Source organism: Pogoniulus pusillus, chromosome 8 (genome assembly GCF_015220805.1).
Source record: "Pogoniulus pusillus isolate bPogPus1 chromosome 8, bPogPus1.pri, whole genome shotgun sequence".
NCBI lineage: Eukaryota > Metazoa > Chordata > Aves > Piciformes > Lybiidae > Pogoniulus > Pogoniulus pusillus.
Window position 1 is genome coordinate 2,355,671 of NC_087271.1, and position 18,701 is coordinate 2,374,371.

Below are 18,701 nucleotides of genomic sequence, written 5' to 3' on the forward strand. Positions count from 1 at the left end.
AGCTGTCGCTGTTCGCAAGCGCTGCTGCCTGTCTCGTCCCTGATGGACTCCGCACAAGCTCCTTCCCCGCGACGAACATTCCAGACTGAGCCCCAGGACAGGGAGCACAGCCGCGAGAGCTGTGCGAAGCCCTCCCAGGCACCTGACTCGCCCTGCCAGGTGTGGCCAATGGACTGCTGATGAGGAGTCCCAGCTGGCCTCCTGCCTGCTCTGAACCCAAAGTGCTGCTGCAGCCAAGGGCCGCGGGGCTTGAAGTTCCGGCGCTAACATGAGAGCCTCCTCCTTGCCTTCTGCTGCCTCCAGCGTCTCGGTTTGGGATGTTGGTCTCTTTTCTCCCCGCTGGCCTATCTGTAGGCTTGGGAGGGTTGGGGGGTGGGGGGGCAGTGGGGGCTACCTCACTGCTGCCTTCCGCCGCTGCTTCTGCCCCTGTGCCAAACAGTTCCCTGTCGTACAACCGCACACTGTATGATCCCAGTGAACTCTTCTTCCTCTCAACACACAGGCTTTGGGTTTCTTAGCTCTCCTTTTCACCCCCGGGCTTGTGTGGAAGGCTTTCCTGCTGGAGCAGGCTGCGTTACACCAGGACACCCCTGGGTTGAGCTCCAGTGGATCAGGGCAGTGTGGGCAGGAAGCAGTCAGCCAGGACCTGCAGCTGTTTCTAAGCACTGTATCTTTCTGATCTATGCTGGACAAGCCTTCTGGCCATCCCTCCTCGCCAGCTTTGGATTTGAGGTGCGTAGTTTGTGCTGGAATAGTGCCCCAAGCTAAGGCAGGTGCCGAAATGCCAAAGCAGGTGCCCAGCTCATCATACTGTGACCCTTCAGTGGAAGCAGGTAAGAGGCTGGGCCAAGTTTTGCCATATCAGGTTGGTTCTGAAGCAGGGAGTTGATGATGCACACACTCCACACTGCATTTTCACCTGTGTCTTTTCTCTTTAAAGAAGCAGGGATATCTGTAGCAGCCCTTTGATGTTGCACCATGTGCACCTGCTGCAGCTGCAGTCATCAGCTGCCACCTTGGGCTCTTGGGGATGATTCAGGTTCATTTGCTCTGTGCTGGGGACATTGGTTAGTTGTGGCCATTGGGACTGTCCAGTGTGAAAGACATGGCACTGAGATATAACAGAGCTGCTGAAGCAATGCCAGATGTGCCAAAGCAAAGCTGCTGCATCACCTTTACACATGAGAAACATGAAGAGCTCAACTGCTGCTACATTGTGGAATTCAAGGGGAAAAAAGGTTTGGTATCTTTCTAGCCTCAGCCTTTAGGCTCTTGGAGGCATGAACCTGTGGGGATGCACATGCACCACTTCACATCCATACAATGCTCCACTCAAAAATAGACAGTTTGTGCCTCCTGTCCTTATGGTACAGGATGATGACATATAAGAACGGGGTGTTTGGGGGGAGTTGGCCCAAATGATTTTCAAAAGCCCACCAAAAAAGCAGGAAAACAGGATGACTTTAATCACTAATTCTCTACACAAGTAGAGAAGGAGCCACTTGATAACATGGAAAGGGAACTTTGAAACAGAAGATGGAAGAGATTAGCACCTGTTTACTAATCCAGTGCAAACTGTGGCCACCTACCAGAGTCACACCTGCACCAGAATGAGTGAAAAAACTGAGAGTAACCAGTACTTAGTCCTAAATGGCTTTAAAAACTTTGGGGGTGAAGAAAAGTCCACAGATCTTCTGTGTCTTCTCTTGAAGAGAAAATACCCCTCCCCACAGAGACCTGTAGTGGTGACTCATTTATTACAAGTGCAGTAGGGCTGAAGTGATCAGTTAGAAGCATGCCCAGGCTGCTCACCTTGCTCACAGGGCACAGAGGGCAAGGTCTGCTTGTAAAAGAACTGATTCTGTGATTGCTGCACAGGAAGCAAACAAACTGCCTGTCCCCTGCTGCAGCCAGCTGCTGGTTAGCACCACCCGGGGCTGCTGCTTGGCATCCCTGCCAAAGGATCTTCCCCAGCAGGGCGGTGGCCAAAGCTTCACTACCGAGGCACGGCACAGATCTTGTAGGGCTCTGGTGCCATGGTCATGGCCAGCTTGGGCCTGAGGCTGTAGGTGGTGTCTGGGGGGGGCTGGAAGGTGAATTTCTGGAGCAGAGCCGTGAAGAAGAGGAAGAGCTCGGAGCGGGCCATCACCTCGCCCAGGCAGGCTCGCTTCCCTGTGGAGACAGCCACCCATGGTACCCTCAGCCAACACTGCCTGCTGCTCAGCTGCTTTCACTGCTGAGAAAGCCTCTGCCTTCCCTTAGGAGCATTGCTATGATGCATTGGGGTGGCCAGATGAGCACAGCTTGAGTGGCACCTCAATTGCAGCCAACATCTTCCCTATCCATTGCTCTTTTCCTTTGTGTCTCCATCACACAGTTGGAAGTCCCACCCCAGTGCCTCACACAGGAACAGCAAAATCCAGCAAATCTTACCCATGGAAAAGGGTATGAAAAGCTCCTTTCTCTGGAACTGACCATCCTTCAGGAAGTGCCCAGGGTTAAAAGAGTGGGGGGTTTCCCACTCGTTCTTGTCAAACATCAGAGAGCCTAAATTTATTACAGTAAAAGTGCCCTAAGAGGAGAAAAAGAAGAAGAGATTGCACTTTGTCACTGGCAGCAGGAGGGGCATTTTTATCTTCCACTCTTCTCTCCACCAAGAACATTCTTAGTTAAATTCTGCTGGCATTACCTGCCCAGCACCCCCTTGCCTGGGCAGTTTTTCCTACTTCTTGTCCATTTTTAGGTGTGCCAATTTTACACCCTCCTTTTTTCCCTCATTAGCATCAATTTATCTACTGGACTCTGGGGCCAAAGTTCCTGTCAAAGCTGTATTAGCTGTGATCTGTGCCTTGCTGGGGCTGCGTGCAGCGCTGTGTTGCCGTACAGTGCTCTGCAGCATTCTGTGTGCTAGAGACTATTGTGTGGGTGGCACAAGCATGAGTTCAGTAGGAGTGAACTTTGGACAGGGCAGAGACACTGTGGCTTTGCCACTGATACCTGTGCAGAAGGGACCTAGCCTAGAGCATCATGCCTGGGGAACTGATAAAGCCCCAGCACTGGGATTACCTTGGGTATGGTGTAGCCACTCACAACCGTGTCCCTGGTTGCAGCTCTTGGCACATTGAAGGGGATGATGTTGCCCATCCTCTGTACTTCATGGATGACAGCATTGGTGTAGGGCATTTTGTCCCTGTCCTCCAGGGCTGGCTGCCGCACCTGCCCTATCACCAGGTCAATCTCATCCTGCACACGGGCTGGAGGCAAAGAGCAGCGATCAGCCAAGGGCCAGCCTGAGACACTGCTGGCACCTCTTTGGACTGAATTCAGAAGCATAGAGTCTGTCTTGTTGGAGTCCAGTCCAACCTTCAACCCAGTACTGAAGTGTCAACAAGACATCAAGTCAGCAAGTGCTAGGTCCACACACTGCTTAACACCCCCAGGGATGGGGACTCCACCACTGCCCTGGGCAGATCATTCCAATGTTTGAGAACCCTTTCAGTGAAGAAATATTTCCTAATAGCCAGCCTGAGCCTCCCATGGCACAGCCTCTAACCATTCCCTCTCATACTGCTGCTTGACACCAACTAGAAGAGGCTTGCTCTCTCCTCACTCCAACTGGGAGGTAGCTGTAGAGAGCATTGAGGACTCCCCCCACCCTCCTCCCATAACCTTAGCTGCCTCATTTGCCTCCTGTAGGTAATGTGCTCCAAACCCTTGAAAAGCCTCCTTGCCCTGCTCTAGACATACTCCAGCACCTCGATGTCTTTGCTATAGTGAGGGGCCCAGAACTGAGCCCAATTCTCAAGGGATGGCCTCACTAAAGCTGAGTACAGGAGGATGATCTCCTCCCTGTGCCTGCTGGGATTCAGGGGGCTGTACCTTGGATTTCTGGGTGGATGGCCATGTAGAGCAGAGCCCAGCGCAGGGTGGTGGCAGTGGTCTCGGTCCCGGCAAACAGCAGGTCCAGCACGCATGCCACCAGGTTTTCCTCCTGGAAGCTGCTGCTGCTGTCACCCTTCACAAAAAGCTGCTTTAGTGCCACACAATCAGAGAGAGCTGCCCTGACCCTAGGCTTAGTCCCAGCCAACCCCAAGGATTTTGGCAGAAGCTGCTGTCCCCTCGCACCTGCCCCTTGCTGACGTGGGGCCTGACGCTGATCTCCACTTTAGGGCTCCTAACTGGCCACACAGGCAGCTCAGATGGAGACTCTGTGCCCAATCTGCATCCCTCCTGACCTCTAAGCTGCGCTGCAGAAGAGTTTGCTTCGTGTGGCTGACCTTGGCCATCTCCTGCAGGTAGCTGTCAATGTAGTCCCGGCTCTCCGAGGGGTTCCAGTCCTCCTTGTGTCTGTCAATCTTCTCCATCACAAAACTTCTCATCACCTTCCAGTTTTTTAAAATGGTTTGGTGGGATCCAGGCAAGAATTTCATCACAGTTGGGAAAGAGGAATACAGCTTTGGACACAGAGGAGAAAGGCAAAGTGAATACATGACTGACACTGCCCACCTTTTGCTGTCAGAACCTGAGGAGCTTGCAGTGCCATGCCTGCTAAACTGCTGGAGCTGGTGGGAGTAGCTCAGCTGCAGAAGAGCACTGCAAGGGTTTGGTGTGCCTGTTGTGGAGTGACTTGTGCATGCCCCACATTGCAGCAGGCAGACAGGCAGGCAGTGAGTGGGACAGGGGATGCTGGTTGAGAAAAAGCAACGTGAGCCCTGCACAGCTTGGAAATGATGTCCCTGCTGACTCTGCAGGGTTTACACTGGATGACCTTTAAAGGTCTCTCCCAACCTGAAGCATTCAGTGATTGCTAAGGCAGAGAGAAATTACAGCAAATATGCCTTATGGGAGGGAACAAGGAATGACAATGGAGTGAGGTGGTGAAAAGAGTGCAAGTTTTGAGCTCGACCCCAGAGAAGAAGCTAGGATCCTGCAAAGCTGCACAGCAGCCATGCTGGTGGCAAGATGGCTGTACCTGGCTCGCTATAGTCCCATGCAGCCTCACTGTCTCCTCCAGCAGCTGCAGCAACTTTTGGAAGTCCTCATCGTGGTAGTCAAAGCGGTTGCCAAAGGTGATGGAGCAGATGATATCTGAAACAGCATTGGTGAGCAGAACTCGAGGATTGAAAGGGTTGCCTGGAGAAGGAGAGGCAATGATCAGCTCTCTTCCAGTCTTCAGAGGAAAGGAGAAAACAAAGTTCTCAGAGGTAAAGCAGTCAGCAAACACAAGTGATGGGAGTGTGCCCTGAAGCTCACCCTCCTGTCTGTTTCAGGTGAAGTTCTAACAGCCCATGCCAGTTCCTGCCTTCAGCACAGCTTATGAGAGCCATGGCACTCACCCTGCTCCTCTGCAAACGCATCCACAAGGCACTGACACTCCTCCTGGATGCGCTCCTCCAGGCTCCTCTTGCCCAGTCCAAAGTTCCGAAGGGTGCTCAAGGTGAACCTCCTCTGCTGCTTCCACAAGAGCCCATTGGAGAAGACCAGTCCTGGCAGAAAGAGCCCACTGTGGTTCAAAGCAGTTCCCTCCACTAAGGGGAAACTGCTGCAGGGCTCAACCTTATCACCAGTACTGTCAGGGTTCTGCGGGATCCACACCTAGCCTAGCAGCCAAGATAAGTACCCTGTCAGCACACTCACCCTTGTTGCTGAAGATGTTCTCCCCAAAAGGAAAATCAGGGCGATCTATGAAGTTTTCCCCTTGGTTTACAAGAACTTCCTTGATCAGCTGCTGCCCATTAACAAGCACACACGCTGTGCTGCCCATATACATGCTGAAGATATCCCCGAACTTCTCTAGAAGCTGGGATGGGGTGGAGAGGAATAAATAAAAGAGGGTTAATTTGCCCTGAACATGCCCGCTGGGACAGGGACAGCCCTAACAGTAACGTGGAGTAAAGTAAGGCAAGCTGAGGGCAGAACTGGAGATGGAGGTGTTTGCACAAGTGTCTGCTTGGCTGTGTGTCAAGTTTCAAACATAAATGACAACTGATTGCCACTGTTTACTGATTACTGAACTGATTAGTACATAAAATACAGTAATAATTGTCATGAAAAGAGGAGAAATACTTGTACCCAGGGACCTGGGTGAAGTAAGCTTTTTGTTTCACTCAGATCCAAATGCCCTTCTGGTCCCCAGTCAGCCCTGCAAGGCCCCTGCAGGTGTGACTACAGCCCTGCTATTGTGTTCTGCCCTTAGCCCATGTCCCTCACCTCATACCCAGGCACAAGTTCATCCATGTTCCTGCTGACTAAGGGCAAACCTCCTGCCCACCCTGGGGCAAGATCCTGAGATACTTATGGGCCATGGGGTTTCAGTTAAACCCTTCCCCGTGTTGCAAGGCTTGCATAGCTGCAATCTCCTATATTTCCTCTCCCATACCTTCTGCACGGTCTTTACAGGATCTTTGAAGTCCATCAGGTAGAGGTGCCCGATGAAGGGGAGGGCGAGGGGGCTGGGAGGGTAGTTCTTGGGCTTTCTGCGCTTCAGGTAGTCAGCAACGAGCAGGAAGACAGTGAGGAAGATGAGGAGCATCTGGAAGGAGATGCTGTCCCAGAGGAAGCGCAGCATGGCTGGACGGTGCAGCTCAGCTCGGACGCGTCCCAGGGCAGGGCAGGGCAGGGCAGGCTGAGCTCACTGGGCACCAGCGAGCTCCCACGGACACGGGCAGGTGGCAAAGCTCTGCACACAAACACAAGACACCATGGAGCAGCTTTCTGTGACCCGGCCCGGAGGCTGTCCTCAAACTCCTGCTGCCCCGGGTGTCAGCGAGGAGCACTGCAGTTAACCCCTTCTGGACTGAACTGCACCATTGCCTCGCCTAAAAGCCACAAACGAGCACAAAGCAAAGCACCTCCTGCTCCTCCTTCCCTCCCCCCCCCCCCCCCCCCCCCCCCCCCCCCCCGCCACTTCCCAGCGCTGCTTTACAACACCCCCAGGGCTCCAGGTCCCTGCGTAAAGGGCAGAAAGGAGCTGTGGGGGCCGAGAGCCTCCCGGCAGCCTGGTCGTGCCACTGCCAGGAGCCCAGGGCTCAGTGGCAGCTCTGCTGCCTCCTCCCCGCGGGGGCCTCACCGTGCCAGGTCCTGCTGCCAGCTTCAGGGCGCAGGAGGCAGCGGCTGCTGCGAGCACCTTGCGCTTTGCTGCTCCGCAGAAGCTCCTTCCCCGCTCCCTGCCGAGCTCCAGCGGGGACAGCCCAGAGAGTTGTGCAACCCTTTCAGCAAGCATCTGACTGGCCGAGGTGTCAGGGCGTCAGGGCGGTGTGGGCTGGGAGCTGTAGCTGTTGGTAAGCGCTGCTGTCTCGTCTCTGCTGAGGAAGTGCCAGCACAGCGCGCTGACCCGGCCATGGTGCCTTCCCTGCACCAAGTCCTCTGGCCATCCCTTCCCAAATGCTCTGTCCTTGGAGTGCATAACTTGTGCTGGAGCCTGCAATGGTGAAACATGCATTAAAAATACACTGAAGGGATCAGTTAGGACAGCTGACAGGCAACATCCCAGTGTGCCAAATATGGCTTGTTTTCCTGAGAAGTGTTCAGGATGGAATGTGCCTGAACTCTCCCAAGTATTTGTCGAACAGCACTGCACTGTCTGAAGTGTGGTGTTCGAGGACATGGCGCATCTGCCTATCAGGGTATGTCTGCTGCACTATACCAACCATAAATCGGATCTCTGCTGACTTCCCCTCCTCTCCTTCCTCTTCACAGCTGCACTCCCAGACACTGGGTGTGTCTGCTGGCAGCGGTCGGAGAGCTTGGGAAGTGACCTTGTGAAGTGGCAGGACCGAACGTTGCTGCAAATTAGCCGCTGCATGACCTCGGGGATTGCCAATTGCTACTCAAAGAAGACCTGCACCTGCCCTCCAGCCCCGTCTGCACTAAACACCCAGAGGGCAGGTGCACACTTCTAGATTTCTGTGCTGGTTATCACGTGCAAGAGAAAACTGAGTGCCCCCTCCAGCCTCCTCTGCAGGTTATTTATCTGCCCAGTTCTTAGTCTTGTTCCCTGAGAACTAACCTCCACCTAGAAGTGAAGTTGGGGATGAGAGCAAGCAGCCTTTCAGCATTCTGGATGGAAGATTAGCAGGGAGAAAGTGTTGCAAGTTTCCTTAAGGGCCCCTGTTTCAGACCTGTTTTTTTCCACAGGGCTTGGTTCTTCCTCTCTCTCGACCATACTCCTCAGCTTCAGCATCTTGACCGTGGTAACTATCTGTTGCCTTGGGCTACTGCCTCTATGTGGATGAGGAGCTGTGTGCTACCGTGACAGCGGAGGAGCTTTTCAACAGCAGAGGTGTCCCAGTGGCCGTCAAGTGAACGTCCAGATACAAAAGAACCATCTTTCCTTCTTTCTTAGGCTGGATGCAAAGCAGTTTCAGACAGTGAAGAACAAAAACTGCAGCTGTGTGTGTTTGAGGGAGAAGGGAAGGGAAAAGATTCTCAGCTGTGCAGGAAGCCTGAGCTGAGCTGCAGGACGTTTTCAGCCCGTGGCTGACCTGTCACAGTACATATGGGCAGCCACCACTGCCTTCCTGAGTGCAGGAGGGAGCGAGGGGTGGTGTGCTCTACTTCCAAGTGGTTGGTCATGAGAAGACCCAGAGCTTGGGTCTGGCAGCCTGTTTGGTTATGGCTTTTCTGGTAGCTCCTGAAGAGCCAAGCGCTGCTGCAGAAAGTCATACGTGTCCCGGTCTAAGGCAACTTTCTCTCACAAGCAGCCTCTCAAAGACCAGGAGGGAAAGTAACACAAAAAGCCCTGTGGGGTTGAGATGAGGAGTTTAATGAAAAGAATACAGTGCACAATTACCTTTGCTGTGTCACAGAAAAGGAAAAGCAGAAGCAGCAAGAGAAGCCAGGCATAAAATGACGCCCCCCACCAAGGCTACAGGCAGCCTAGCAGAAAAGACCCACCCCTAAACCAGAAGCAATATGCAGAAGGAGGAATCTTTGTTACAATCTGAACTACAAGCCCCATGATACTCTGCTGCAGCCAGCACCTTCATTTTAAAGCTGGCATGACCTCATCTTGGTGCTGAATACTCACCAGGAGATTCAACTGGCTGGTGCAGATTTCAACTCAAGCCCATGGCAATCTCCACTCCTTATTCTATACCACCTACATTATGGCCAGCAGCAATTAGCATCACACAACACACATCAGTCACTGTCCTTTCCCACTCAAAATAAGCCCAACAGGTCAGACTATCTGATCCATGCTGTCCAGTAGACCTTCCTGTCCCTCTCCTCCACCTGGCTGGAGTCAGGGCTCCACTACTTCTGACTGAAATCACTCGTGTCCTGTAAAAGTGCTCTGGCAGTCCCTTCGGGAGGATCAGAAGCAGTATCCAATATCAGTTCTGCTCTTTTGGGGCAATTTTCCACTGGAAACTGGGGCAGTGTTCTTCCAGAGAGAATTTCCTTGTAATTCACATACTTGTGCAGCCAAGACTGAAGTGAGCTTTCTGTCCCCTCCTCATGGCTCAAACACAGGACTGTACAGATGGGGAGTCCTCTCCTCTTGTCCTCCCTCCCCGTAGTCATGCAAGTAACACCAGACTGTCTCCATTGGACAGCACCTGCTCCTCATGGCTCAAACACAGGACTGTACAGATGGGGAGCAGTGCATGGTCTTTTTGGGTTGATGGACCTCTCGTGACACTTCCTCCACAGCTGAGACACAGGGCTGTACAGAGGAAGAGAGAGGCTTCTCTCACACTGCTGGAGTCTGCTAGTCTTTTCATCCACTGTTTGTCCTTGGGCATCTTTCAAGGCCAGGGATAATGATTGAGTGACCAGCCCTGGCTCTTCTTCCTGTCACTCTGATGACCCTGATTCATCCTCATTCTTTGCCAGACAAGCTGCTTTGCTTGTATCTTTCTTTTTCCACACAGGGGTGACTGACACTGGCAGAGGCTAGTTCTGTGGTGCAGCTGCCAAGCCTGCTGCTGGGATCCGAGTAGCTGTGGTGCCTGCCCATCTGTCTGTAGGCTCTGAGACTGTCTCTTGCCCCTGAGCACTCTGAACAGTGATGAGAAGGGTTCTATAGGCATGGGCCAGGCCCCAGCATGCTGCACTGCTGTCTGTCTCTCAGCAAATTCCAGGCCGACAAAAGCTTTTTTCCACATCTTTCACCAGTTTGTCAGGATTTTGCACTCATTCAGGGCTGACATTCCAGAAAACTGGAGGTGACCACCATCTTAGGCACTTGTCCTATACTCTCCCATGCATCCAGCCTCGGGGCACATCTCCAGGTAGTATTCCTGGGAAAGACCTGTATTACTCTGGACAAGACCTGGCCCATTCATTGGATAAGATTACATCTAAACCAAGCAGCTAGTGGAATAACCATACCATAATATGAGTATCCAGCACAGCAACACTGTGGCATTCTGCCCCTGTATTCAGCACTGGCCAGGCCACACCTTGAGTCCTGTGTCCAGCAGAGGGCGACAAAGCTGGTGAGGGGCCTGGAGCACAGCCCTGTGAGGAGAGGCTGAGGGAGCTGGGGGTGTGCAGCCTGCAGAAGAGGAGGCTCAGGGCAGAGCTCATTGCTGTCTACAGCTCCCTGAAGGGAGGCTGTAGCCAGGCGGGGTTGGTCTCTTCTGCCAGGCAGCCAGCAACAGAAGAAGGGAACAGAGTCTGAAGCTGTTCCATGGGAGGTATAAGATGTATGTTAGGAGAAAGTTGTTGTCAGAGAGAGTGATTGGCATTGGAATGGGCTGCCGAGGGAGGTGGTGGAGTTACCGTGCCTGGCAGTGTTGAAGCAAAGCCTGGATGGGGCACTTAGTGCCATGGTCTGATTGCTTGGCCAGGGCTGGGTGCTAGGTTGGACTGGATGACCTTGGAGGTCTCTTCCAAGCTGGTTGATTCTGTGATAATCCATTTCTCCATGTGATTAACACCCTAAACACAGAGTTTAGGTACCATAACCAGGGCCTGCCCCAGCATGCTGTCCCAGCTGTCCCAGGAGAGCAAATGCACCAACGATGCAAACATGCCATGGAAAAAAACACTTGCACAAAACTGTTTAACAAACTTAACTGAATCTTCTCATTATCTCACTTCCTGTTATCTCAACCTCTTTTGACCCATATTGGGCAGCAAAATAGACTGTTCCAGTTTACACACAGTCTAAACAAGACTCAGTGCCAGGATAGAGAGTGAGAGAAAACAAAATCCCCAACACTTACCCTGAGAGGTTGAGATACGGAATAATGTAAACAATACAATGCACAATCATCATAGCAAGTTCTTAGAGAAGCAAAAGCAGAAGCAGCAGAAATGAGCCAGCCATAAAATCACATCAGCATGGTACTGAATGCTCAGCAGCAGGCTCAAGAGAATGCACGACATGGCCAAAGGATCTTCCCCAGCAGGGTGGTGGCCAAAGCTTCACTACCGAGGCACGGCACAGATCTTGTAGGGCTCTGGTGCCATGGTCATGCCCAGCTTGGGCTTGAGACTGTAGGTGGTGTCTGGGGGGGGCTGGAAGGTGAATTTCTGGAGCAGAGCCGTGAAGAAGAGGAAGAGCTCGGAGCGGGCCATCACCTCGCCCAGGCAGGCTCGCTTCCCTGTGGAGACAGCCACCCATGGTACCCTCAGCCAACACTGCCTGCTGCTCAGCTGCTTTCACTGCTGAGGAAGCCTCTGCCTTCCCTTAGGACCATGCTGCAGCTGTGCTGCCCCTTCCCCAGGATGAGTTTTGCTGCCCGACCTGAGTGCTCCAGCAGGGTGTTAGTGTTACAGCATGGCTGCTCCATGCGGTGCAGGACACAGCAAGGGCACCTGTGTGGAACTGTACACATTTTGTCATCCCTATGTGGCAACAGGGAAGGCCCCAGAGAACTTAGTAATATGGGAGCAGGAGCACAGGGTAATGTTCTTGCCTTGCTGAAGGGCTGTCCAGGCTCTCTAGCATCTTATGGTCTTTTATTCATCCTAATCTCTCCCTTCATATGAGAAGAGAAACTGCTAGGAGCACGGTCGTGGTGCTTTGGGGTGGCCAAACGATAACAGCCTGAGTGTCACCTACAGTGCAGCCAACATCTTCCCTATCCATTGCTCTTCTCCTTTGTGTCTCCATCACACAGTTGGATGTCTCACCCCACTGCCTCACAAAGGAACAGCAAAACCCAGCAAAACTCACCCACAGAAAAGGGTATGAAAAGCTCCTTTCTCTGGAACTGACCATCCTTCAGGAAGTGCCCAGGGTTAAAAGAGTGGGGGGTCTCCCACTCGTTCTCATCAAACATCAGAGAGCTTAAATTTGTCATCATGAAAGTTCCCTATAAGAAGAAAAGGAAGAAGAGTTTGCACTTTGCCACTGGCAGCAGGAAGGGCATTTTTACCTCCCACTCTCCTCTCCATGAGGAACATCCATAGTCCACATCTACTGCAACTGTCTGTCCAACACCCATGTGCATGGCCAGATTTCCCTACTTCTTCTCCATTTGCAAGTGTGCTGATTATAGAACCACATTTTCCCCTCCTCAGCATCATTTTTATCTCCTGTACTCCTGGACCAAGTTTCTACCAAGGCTCCATGAGATAGGAACTGTGCCTTGATGGAGTGTGTGCGTGTCTGGCATCTTGCCAGGCTCTGCAGCCTTCTACATTGTTGAGCTGGCACACAGACATGTTCAGCAGGAGTGAACTCTGGACAGGGCACAGACTTGATGTAGCTTGACAATCCACAGCCTGGCCTGCAGGATCATTCCTGGGCAGCTGGGAGACTCCTGCTGAAGCCCCAGCACTGGGCTTACCTTGGGTATGGTGTAGCCGCCCACGACCGTGTCCCTGGCTGCAGCTCTTGGCACATTGAAGGGGATGATGTTGCCCATCCTCTGCACTTCGTGGATGACAGCATTGGTGTAGGGCATTTTGTCCCTGTTCTCCAGGGCTGGCTGCCTCACCTGCCCCATCACCAGGTCAATCTCGGCCTGCACGCGGGCTGGAGGCAAAGAGCAGCGATCAGCCAAGGGCCAGGGGAGAAACCCTTGGAACAAGGCAAGGTGCTTGCCGCGAAGGGGCCCTAAGCACTGCCCCGAGATGCCCCCCACTGCTTGCAGCTCTTTGTTCTGAACGCAAGGGGATTCCCATTTGTCCCTGAGAAGAGAGAGTGTCCCAGGGAGCTGTGAGGCCTAGAAGCAGGTCAAGCCCTGAGCTCTGCCTGGCTGTACCTTGGATTTCTGGGTGGATGGCCATGTAGAGCAGAGCCCAGCGCAGGGTGGTGGCAGTGGTCTCGGTCCCGGCAAACAGCAGGTCCAGCACGCATGCCACCAGGTTTTCCTCCTGGAAGCTGTTGCTGCTGTCACCCTTCACAAAAAGCTGCATTAGTGCCACACACACAGAGTGAGCTGCCCTGACCCTAGGCTTAGTCCCAGCCAACCCCAAGTACTTTGGCAGAGGCTGCTGTCCCCTCGCACCTGCCCCTTGCTGACGCGGGGCCTGACGCTGATCTCCACTTTAGGGCTCCTAACTGGCCACACAGGCAGCTCAGATGGAGACTCTGTGCCCAATCTGCATCCCTCCTGACCTCTAAGCTGCGCTGCAGAAGGGTTTGCTTCGTGTGGCTGACCTTGGCCATCTCCTGCAGGTAGCTGTCAATGTAGTCCCGGCTCTCCGAGGGGTTCCAGTCCTCCTTGTGTCTGTCAATCTTCTCCACCACAAAACTTCTCATCACCTTCCAGTTTTTTAAAATGGTTTGGTGGGATCCAGGCAAGAATTTCATCACAGTTGGGAAAGATGGGTACAGCTTTGGACACAGAGGAGAAAGGCAAAGTGAATACATGACTGACACTGCCCACCTTTTGCTGTCAGAACCTGAGGAGCTTGCAGTGCCATGCCTGCTAAACTGCTGGAGCTGGTGGGAGTAGCTCAGCTGCAGAAGAGCACTGCAAGGGTTTGGTGTGCCTGTTGTGGAGTGACTTGTGCATGCCCCACATTGCAGCAGGCAGACAGGCAGGCAGTGAGTGGGACAGGGGATGCTGGTTGAGAGAAAGCAACAAAGCAACATGAGCCCTGCACAGCTTGGAAATGATGTCCCTGCTGACTCTGCAGGGTTTAGACTGGATGACCTTTAAAGGTCTCTTCCAACCTGAAGCATTCAGTGATTGCTAAGGCAGAGAGAAATTACAGCAAATATGCAGTGGGCTAAGAAACAAGGAAAGACGAGGAAATGTGCTGGTGAAATCACTACAAGTTTTGATCTCAACTCCAGAGGGGAAAACATGGTCCTTCAAACCTGCACACCACCCACACTGTGGGCAGGAGGGCTGTACCTGGCCTGCTACAGTCCCATGGAGCCTAACTGTGTCTTCCATCAGGTGCAGCAAGGTTTGGAATTCCTCATCATGGTATTCAAATCGATTGCCAAAGATGATGGAGCAGATGATATTCGAAACAGCATTAGTGAGCTGAAAATGAGGATTGAAAGGATTGCCTGGAGAAGGAAATGGAACAATCAGCTCCCTTCCAGTCTTCAGATAAAAGAAAACAAAGTCCTCAGAGGTAAAATATTCAGCAAATACAAGTGAAGTGAGTGGCCTCTGAAGCACAACCTTACGTGGCACTGATTTCCTGGGACACCTCAAAAACCCAATGAGCAGGCCAAGATTGGCTGGGCATCCCTAGTGATTCCAGCTCAAATCAGATGATGGGAGAAGTTCATTTACTTTGGGTAACTAGGTCTGCAGAAGAGCAGATATCATCCCAATCCAGTTGAGAATTGCTGTTTGCACTGACAGGGGGGTTTGCAGAGATCTCCAAAAGGGCAGCAGGCTGAATGTGGGTGACAACACTCTGGGCATTACCAAGCTGCATTCCTGTGATAGTTTGGGTGTTACCTGCCCCCCACATTTAAGAAAACTACCCAGACTAGATTCAGCAGCTGGAAATTAAAGAATGAAGCTTTATATTTACACCTTAGCACAATGTACAAGCAGCTATTTACAATCTATACAGCTGTAGACAGAAATAGACAAATTGAAAAGTAATACAGAAACAAAACAGCCCTCCCAGAAACCAGAGTCCCCAACCCCAAGGGCTCCCAACCACCCTTCCACCTCCTTTCCACCCCTCTACCTTATCTCAGACTTTGTCTTACATTCAAGGTGAGTTTGGAGAATCAGTCAGGAGGGTTAGGAAGCAGAAGGATTAGTCACACCGACAGCAGGTTAGAGAGAGAAGGGAGGCAGCCAGAGTCAGAGATCAACTCTGTTATCTTTGTTTGTGTTCTTGTTTTCATACATCTCAGCAAGCCTATGAGTGAAGTGGACACAACCACTGTTTCCTTTTCACAGCCCATAATCCACTTCCTCTCACTAAAATATCCCAGCTAGGCTCAAACTACCACAATTCCCCAGTGGATTTGAAAGCAAATTGCCTACACAATGAGCTGAGCTGCTGGCAGAGTGCTAACTAACATCACTTGCAAGGTAAGGTAATCTTCAGCATGCACTGAATTGTGACTGAAGAGTTCCTGCCTTCAGCACAGCTTATGAGAGCCATGGCACTCACCCTGCTCCTCTGCAAACGCATCCACAAGGCACTGACACTCCTCCTGGATGCGCTCCTCCAGGCTCCTCTTGCCCAGTCCAAAGTTCCGAAGGGTGCTCAAGGTGAACCTCCTCTGCTGCTTCCACAAGAGCCCATTGGAGTTGACCAGTCCTGGCAGAAAGAGCCCACTGTGGATTAAGGCAGATCCCTCCACAGAGAGGAGAAGGCTGGAGGGTTCTACATTATCTCCATCTGTCTCAGACCTCTGCAGGATCAACACTTTGACCTTACAGCTGAGATAAATATCCTGATGGATAACTCACCCTTGTTGCTGAAGAAATTCTGCTCCAAAGGCATATCAGGGCGATCTATGAAGTTTTCCCCTTGGTTTACAAGAACTTCCTTGATCAGCTGCTGCCCACTTATGAACACAAATGATAAGTTGCCCACTTGTGTGCTGCAGATATCTCCACATTTTTCTACAAGCTGAGATGGGGTAGGAGGAGCAATAAATAAAAGAGTTTCAATTTGCGATGCATTTGCCTGCTGGGGCAGCTCTGACAGAGGACAGGGGTGCAAATATGTGAAGCTGAGACAGGACAGATGAGGGGTTGGCAGAAGTGTCTGCTTGACCGTCTGTTAAGTTTCAACCCCAAAAGGCAACTAAGCAGCACACAGCTGCTAGCTCGCTCCTTTCCCCTGCCCCAGGGCGATGGGGGGAGCTGGAAAGAACAAAAAAGAGTACTGTGTCCAGTTCTGGGCCCCTCAATTCAAGAAAGACGTTGAGGTGCTGGAACATGTCCAGAGAAGGGCAACAAAGCTGGTGAGGGGCCTGGAGCACAAATCCTATGAGGAGAGGTTGAGGGAACTGGGCCTGTTTAGCCTGGAGAAGAGGAGGCTCAGGGGTGATCTTATTACTGTCTACAACTACCTGAAGGGACATTGTAGCCAGGTGGGGTTGGCCTCTTCTCCCAGGTAACCAGCAATAGAACAAGGGGACACAGTCTCAAGTTGTGCCAGGGTAGGTATAGGCTGGATGTTAGGAAGAAGTTCTTCACAGAGAGAGTGATTGGCATTGGAATGGGCTGCCCAGGGAGGTGGTGGAGGCACCGTCCCTGGGGGTCTTCAAGAAAAGACTGGATGAGGCACTCAGTGCCATGGTCTAGTTGACTGGCTAGGGCTGGGTGATAGGTTGGACTCGATGATCTTGGAGGTCTCTTCCAACCTGGTTGATTCTATGATTCTATGATTCTATGAAAAAGGTTACACTTGCGATAAGAAGAGTTTAATAACTGAAATTAAAGATAATGGAAAGAGGAGGGGGGGGAAAGCCAGGGAAGACAAGTGAGACCCAGTGCAATCAGTCACCACCTACGCCTAGTCAGGCCATGAGAAATGATCAGCCCTTCCCAACTAATTCCCCTCCTCCCCCACCCCCCCTCAGTTTATCTACTGAGCATGATGTCCTATGGCATGAGATATCCCTTTGACTCGTTCTGGTCAGTTGTCCCTGCCAGGCTCCCTCCCAGCTTCTTCTGCACTTGCTCCCTGGCAGAGCACAGGAAACTGACAATTCCTTGCACAGGATAAGCATTACTTAGCAACAAGTAAAGTATCAGCACGTTTGCAACATCACTCTCTTGCTAAATCCCAAACATAGCTCTGCAACAGCTGATAGGAAGAAAACAAACTCTGTCCCAGCTGAAACCAGTACTGTCCTTTTCCTTCTTCTCCCCGATCAGGAGTTGGTGTCGTCTGGCCATCAAGCAAGTAAAACTCTCCAGGTTTGACTTTTCCACCCTGCTGTTTTACAGCTTTTGTTTCACTCCCTTCACAAATGCCCTTCCAGTCTCCAGTCAGCCCTGTAAGGCCCCTGCAGGTGTGACTGCAGCTCTGACTAAGGGCAAACCTTTTGCTCACCCTGGGGCAAGATCCCGAGAGCCCTCATGGGCCATGGGGTTTCAGCTAAACCCTTCCCCATGCTGCAAGAGATTCATAGCTGCAGTCTCCTACATTCCCTCTCCCATGGTGCCCACCACTGCCATACCTTCCACATGGTCTTTATAGGATCTCTGAAGTCCATCAGGTAGAGGTGCCCGATGAAGGGGAGGGCGAGGGGGCTGGGAGGGTAGTTCTTGGGCTTTCTGCGCTTCAGGTAGTCAGCAACGAGCAGGAAGACAGTGAGGAAGATGAGGAGCATCTGGAAGGAGATGCTGTCCCAGAGGAAGCGCAGCATGGCTGGACGGTGCAGCTCAGCTCGGACGCGTCCCAGGGCAGGGCAGGGCAGGCTGAGCTCACTGGGCACCAGCGAGCTCCCACGGACACGGGCAGGTGGCAAAGCTCTGCACACAAACACAAGACACCATGGAGCAGCTTTCTGTGACCCGGCCCGGAGGCTGTCCTCAAACTCCTGCTGCCCCAGATGTCAGCGAGGAGCACTGCAGTAACCCCTTCTGGACTGAACTGCACCATTGCCTCGCCTAAAAGCCACAAACGAGCACAAAGCAAAGCACCTCCTGCTCCTCCTTCCCCCCGCCCCCCCCACTTCCCAGCGCTGCTTTACAACACCCCCAGGGCTTCACGTCCCTGCGTAAAGGGCAGAAAGGAGCTGTGGGGGCCGAGAGCCTCCCGGCAGCCTGGCCGTGCCCAGGGCTCAGTGGCAGCTCTGCTGCCTCCTCCCCGCGGGGGGCCTCACCGTGCCAGGTCCTGCTGCCAGCTTCAGGGTGCAGGAGGCGCTGCGAGCACCTTGCGCTTTGCTGCTCCGCAGAAGCTCCTTCCCTGCTCCCTGCTGAGCTCCAGCGGGGACAGCCCAGAGAGTTGTGCAACCCTTTCAGCAAGCATCTGACTGGCCGAGGTGTCAGGGCGGTGTGGGCTTTAAGCCAACAGCCACCCAGGCTCTGGAGCCGTTTGTAAGAACTGTATTTGTCTGATCTCTGCTGGACGAGTGCAAGCACAGCAACCTGACCCGGCCATGTTGTTGGCTCTGCCCCAAGCCTTCTGCCTTTCCTTTTCAGTGGTTTAGGACTTCGAGCGCATTGCTTCTGCTGGAGCAGTGCCCAGAGCTGAGGCAGGTGCTCATCATGCTGTGGCACTTCAGTGGTAGCAGGTAAGAGCCTGGGGCGAGCTTTCCCATCTAAGAGTAGTTGTGGGGCAGGGAGCTGATGATGCACGCACCCCACGCTGAATTTTCACCTGTGTCTTGTGTTTTCCCCTGAAAGAAG

At 52.6% G+C, this 18,701-nt stretch overlaps 2 protein-coding genes across 6 annotated transcripts; both read right to left on the reverse strand.

The window, feature by feature from the left end:
- Nucleotides 1-364: 364 nt before the first annotated feature.
- Nucleotides 365-7,159, reverse strand: LOC135177263 (cytochrome P450 2J2-like). 3 transcript variants are annotated; one of them, XM_064146969.1, is made up of 10 exons: nt 7,070-7,159; nt 6,380-6,679; nt 5,638-5,800; nt 5,337-5,486; nt 4,973-5,133; nt 4,278-4,454; nt 3,880-4,015; nt 3,067-3,254; nt 2,434-2,572; nt 365-2,172 (listed from the first exon to the last, which is right to left on the reverse strand). In XM_064146969.1, exons 2-10 carry the CDS (start codon nt 6,566-6,568, stop codon nt 1,997-1,999), a joined length of 1,479 nt encoding a protein of 492 aa, XP_064003039.1. In that variant the 5' UTR covers nt 6,569-6,679; nt 7,070-7,159; the 3' UTR covers nt 365-1,996. The 3 variants fall into 3 exon arrangements, with proteins under 3 accessions (XP_064003039.1, XP_064003036.1, XP_064003037.1); XM_064146966.1 differs by having other exon boundaries at nt 3,880-4,027; XM_064146967.1 differs by lacking the exon at nt 7,070-7,159 and having other exon boundaries at nt 3,880-4,027; nt 6,380-6,822.
- A 35-nt stretch (nt 7,160-7,194) lies between these two features.
- On the reverse strand, nt 7,195-17,876 carry LOC135177262 (cytochrome P450 2J2-like). 3 transcript variants are annotated; one of them, XM_064146963.1, is made up of 9 exons: nt 17,528-17,876; nt 15,804-15,966; nt 15,502-15,651; nt 14,265-14,425; nt 13,562-13,738; nt 13,164-13,311; nt 12,747-12,934; nt 12,131-12,269; nt 7,195-7,420 (listed from the first exon to the last, which is right to left on the reverse strand). In XM_064146963.1, exons 1-9 carry the CDS (start codon nt 17,714-17,716, stop codon nt 7,239-7,241), a joined length of 1,497 nt encoding a protein of 498 aa, XP_064003033.1. In that variant the 5' UTR covers nt 17,717-17,876; the 3' UTR covers nt 7,195-7,238. The 3 variants fall into 3 exon arrangements, with proteins under 3 accessions (XP_064003033.1, XP_064003035.1, XP_064003034.1); XM_064146965.1 differs by lacking the exon at nt 7,195-7,420 and adding an exon at nt 8,744-11,555 and having other exon boundaries at nt 13,164-13,299; XM_064146964.1 differs by lacking the exon at nt 7,195-7,420 and adding an exon at nt 8,744-11,555.
- Between the last annotated feature and the right edge of the window lie 825 nt (nt 17,877-18,701).

Excerpts from the sequence above, each read along its gene's own strand:
- LOC135177263 (XM_064146966.1), bottom strand. The coding sequence starts at position 6,568 with ATGCTGCGCTTCCTCTGGGACAGCATCTCCTTCCAGATGCTCCTCATC. Across the intron at positions 4,028-4,277 it reads ACCTGCAGGAGATGGCCAAG|CTTTTTGTGAAGGGTGACAG; the intron begins GTCAGCCACACG and ends GCACTAAAGCAG. Across the intron at positions 2,173-2,433 it reads TTTCATACCCTTTTCCATGG|GGAAGCGAGCCTGCCTGGGC; the intron begins GTAAGATTTGCT and ends CTGTCTCCACAG.
- LOC135177262 (XM_064146963.1), bottom strand. The coding sequence starts at position 17,716 with ATGCTGCGCTTCCTCTGGGACAGCATCTCCTTCCAGATGCTCCTCATC. Across the intron at positions 15,652-15,803 it reads GAATTTCTTCAGCAACAAGG|GACTGGTCAACTCCAATGGG; the intron begins GTGAGTTATCCA and ends TCTTTCTGCCAG. Across the intron at positions 13,312-13,561 it reads ACCTGCAGGAGATGGCCAAG|CTTTTTGTGAAGGGTGACAG; the intron begins GTCAGCCACACG and ends GCACTAATGCAG.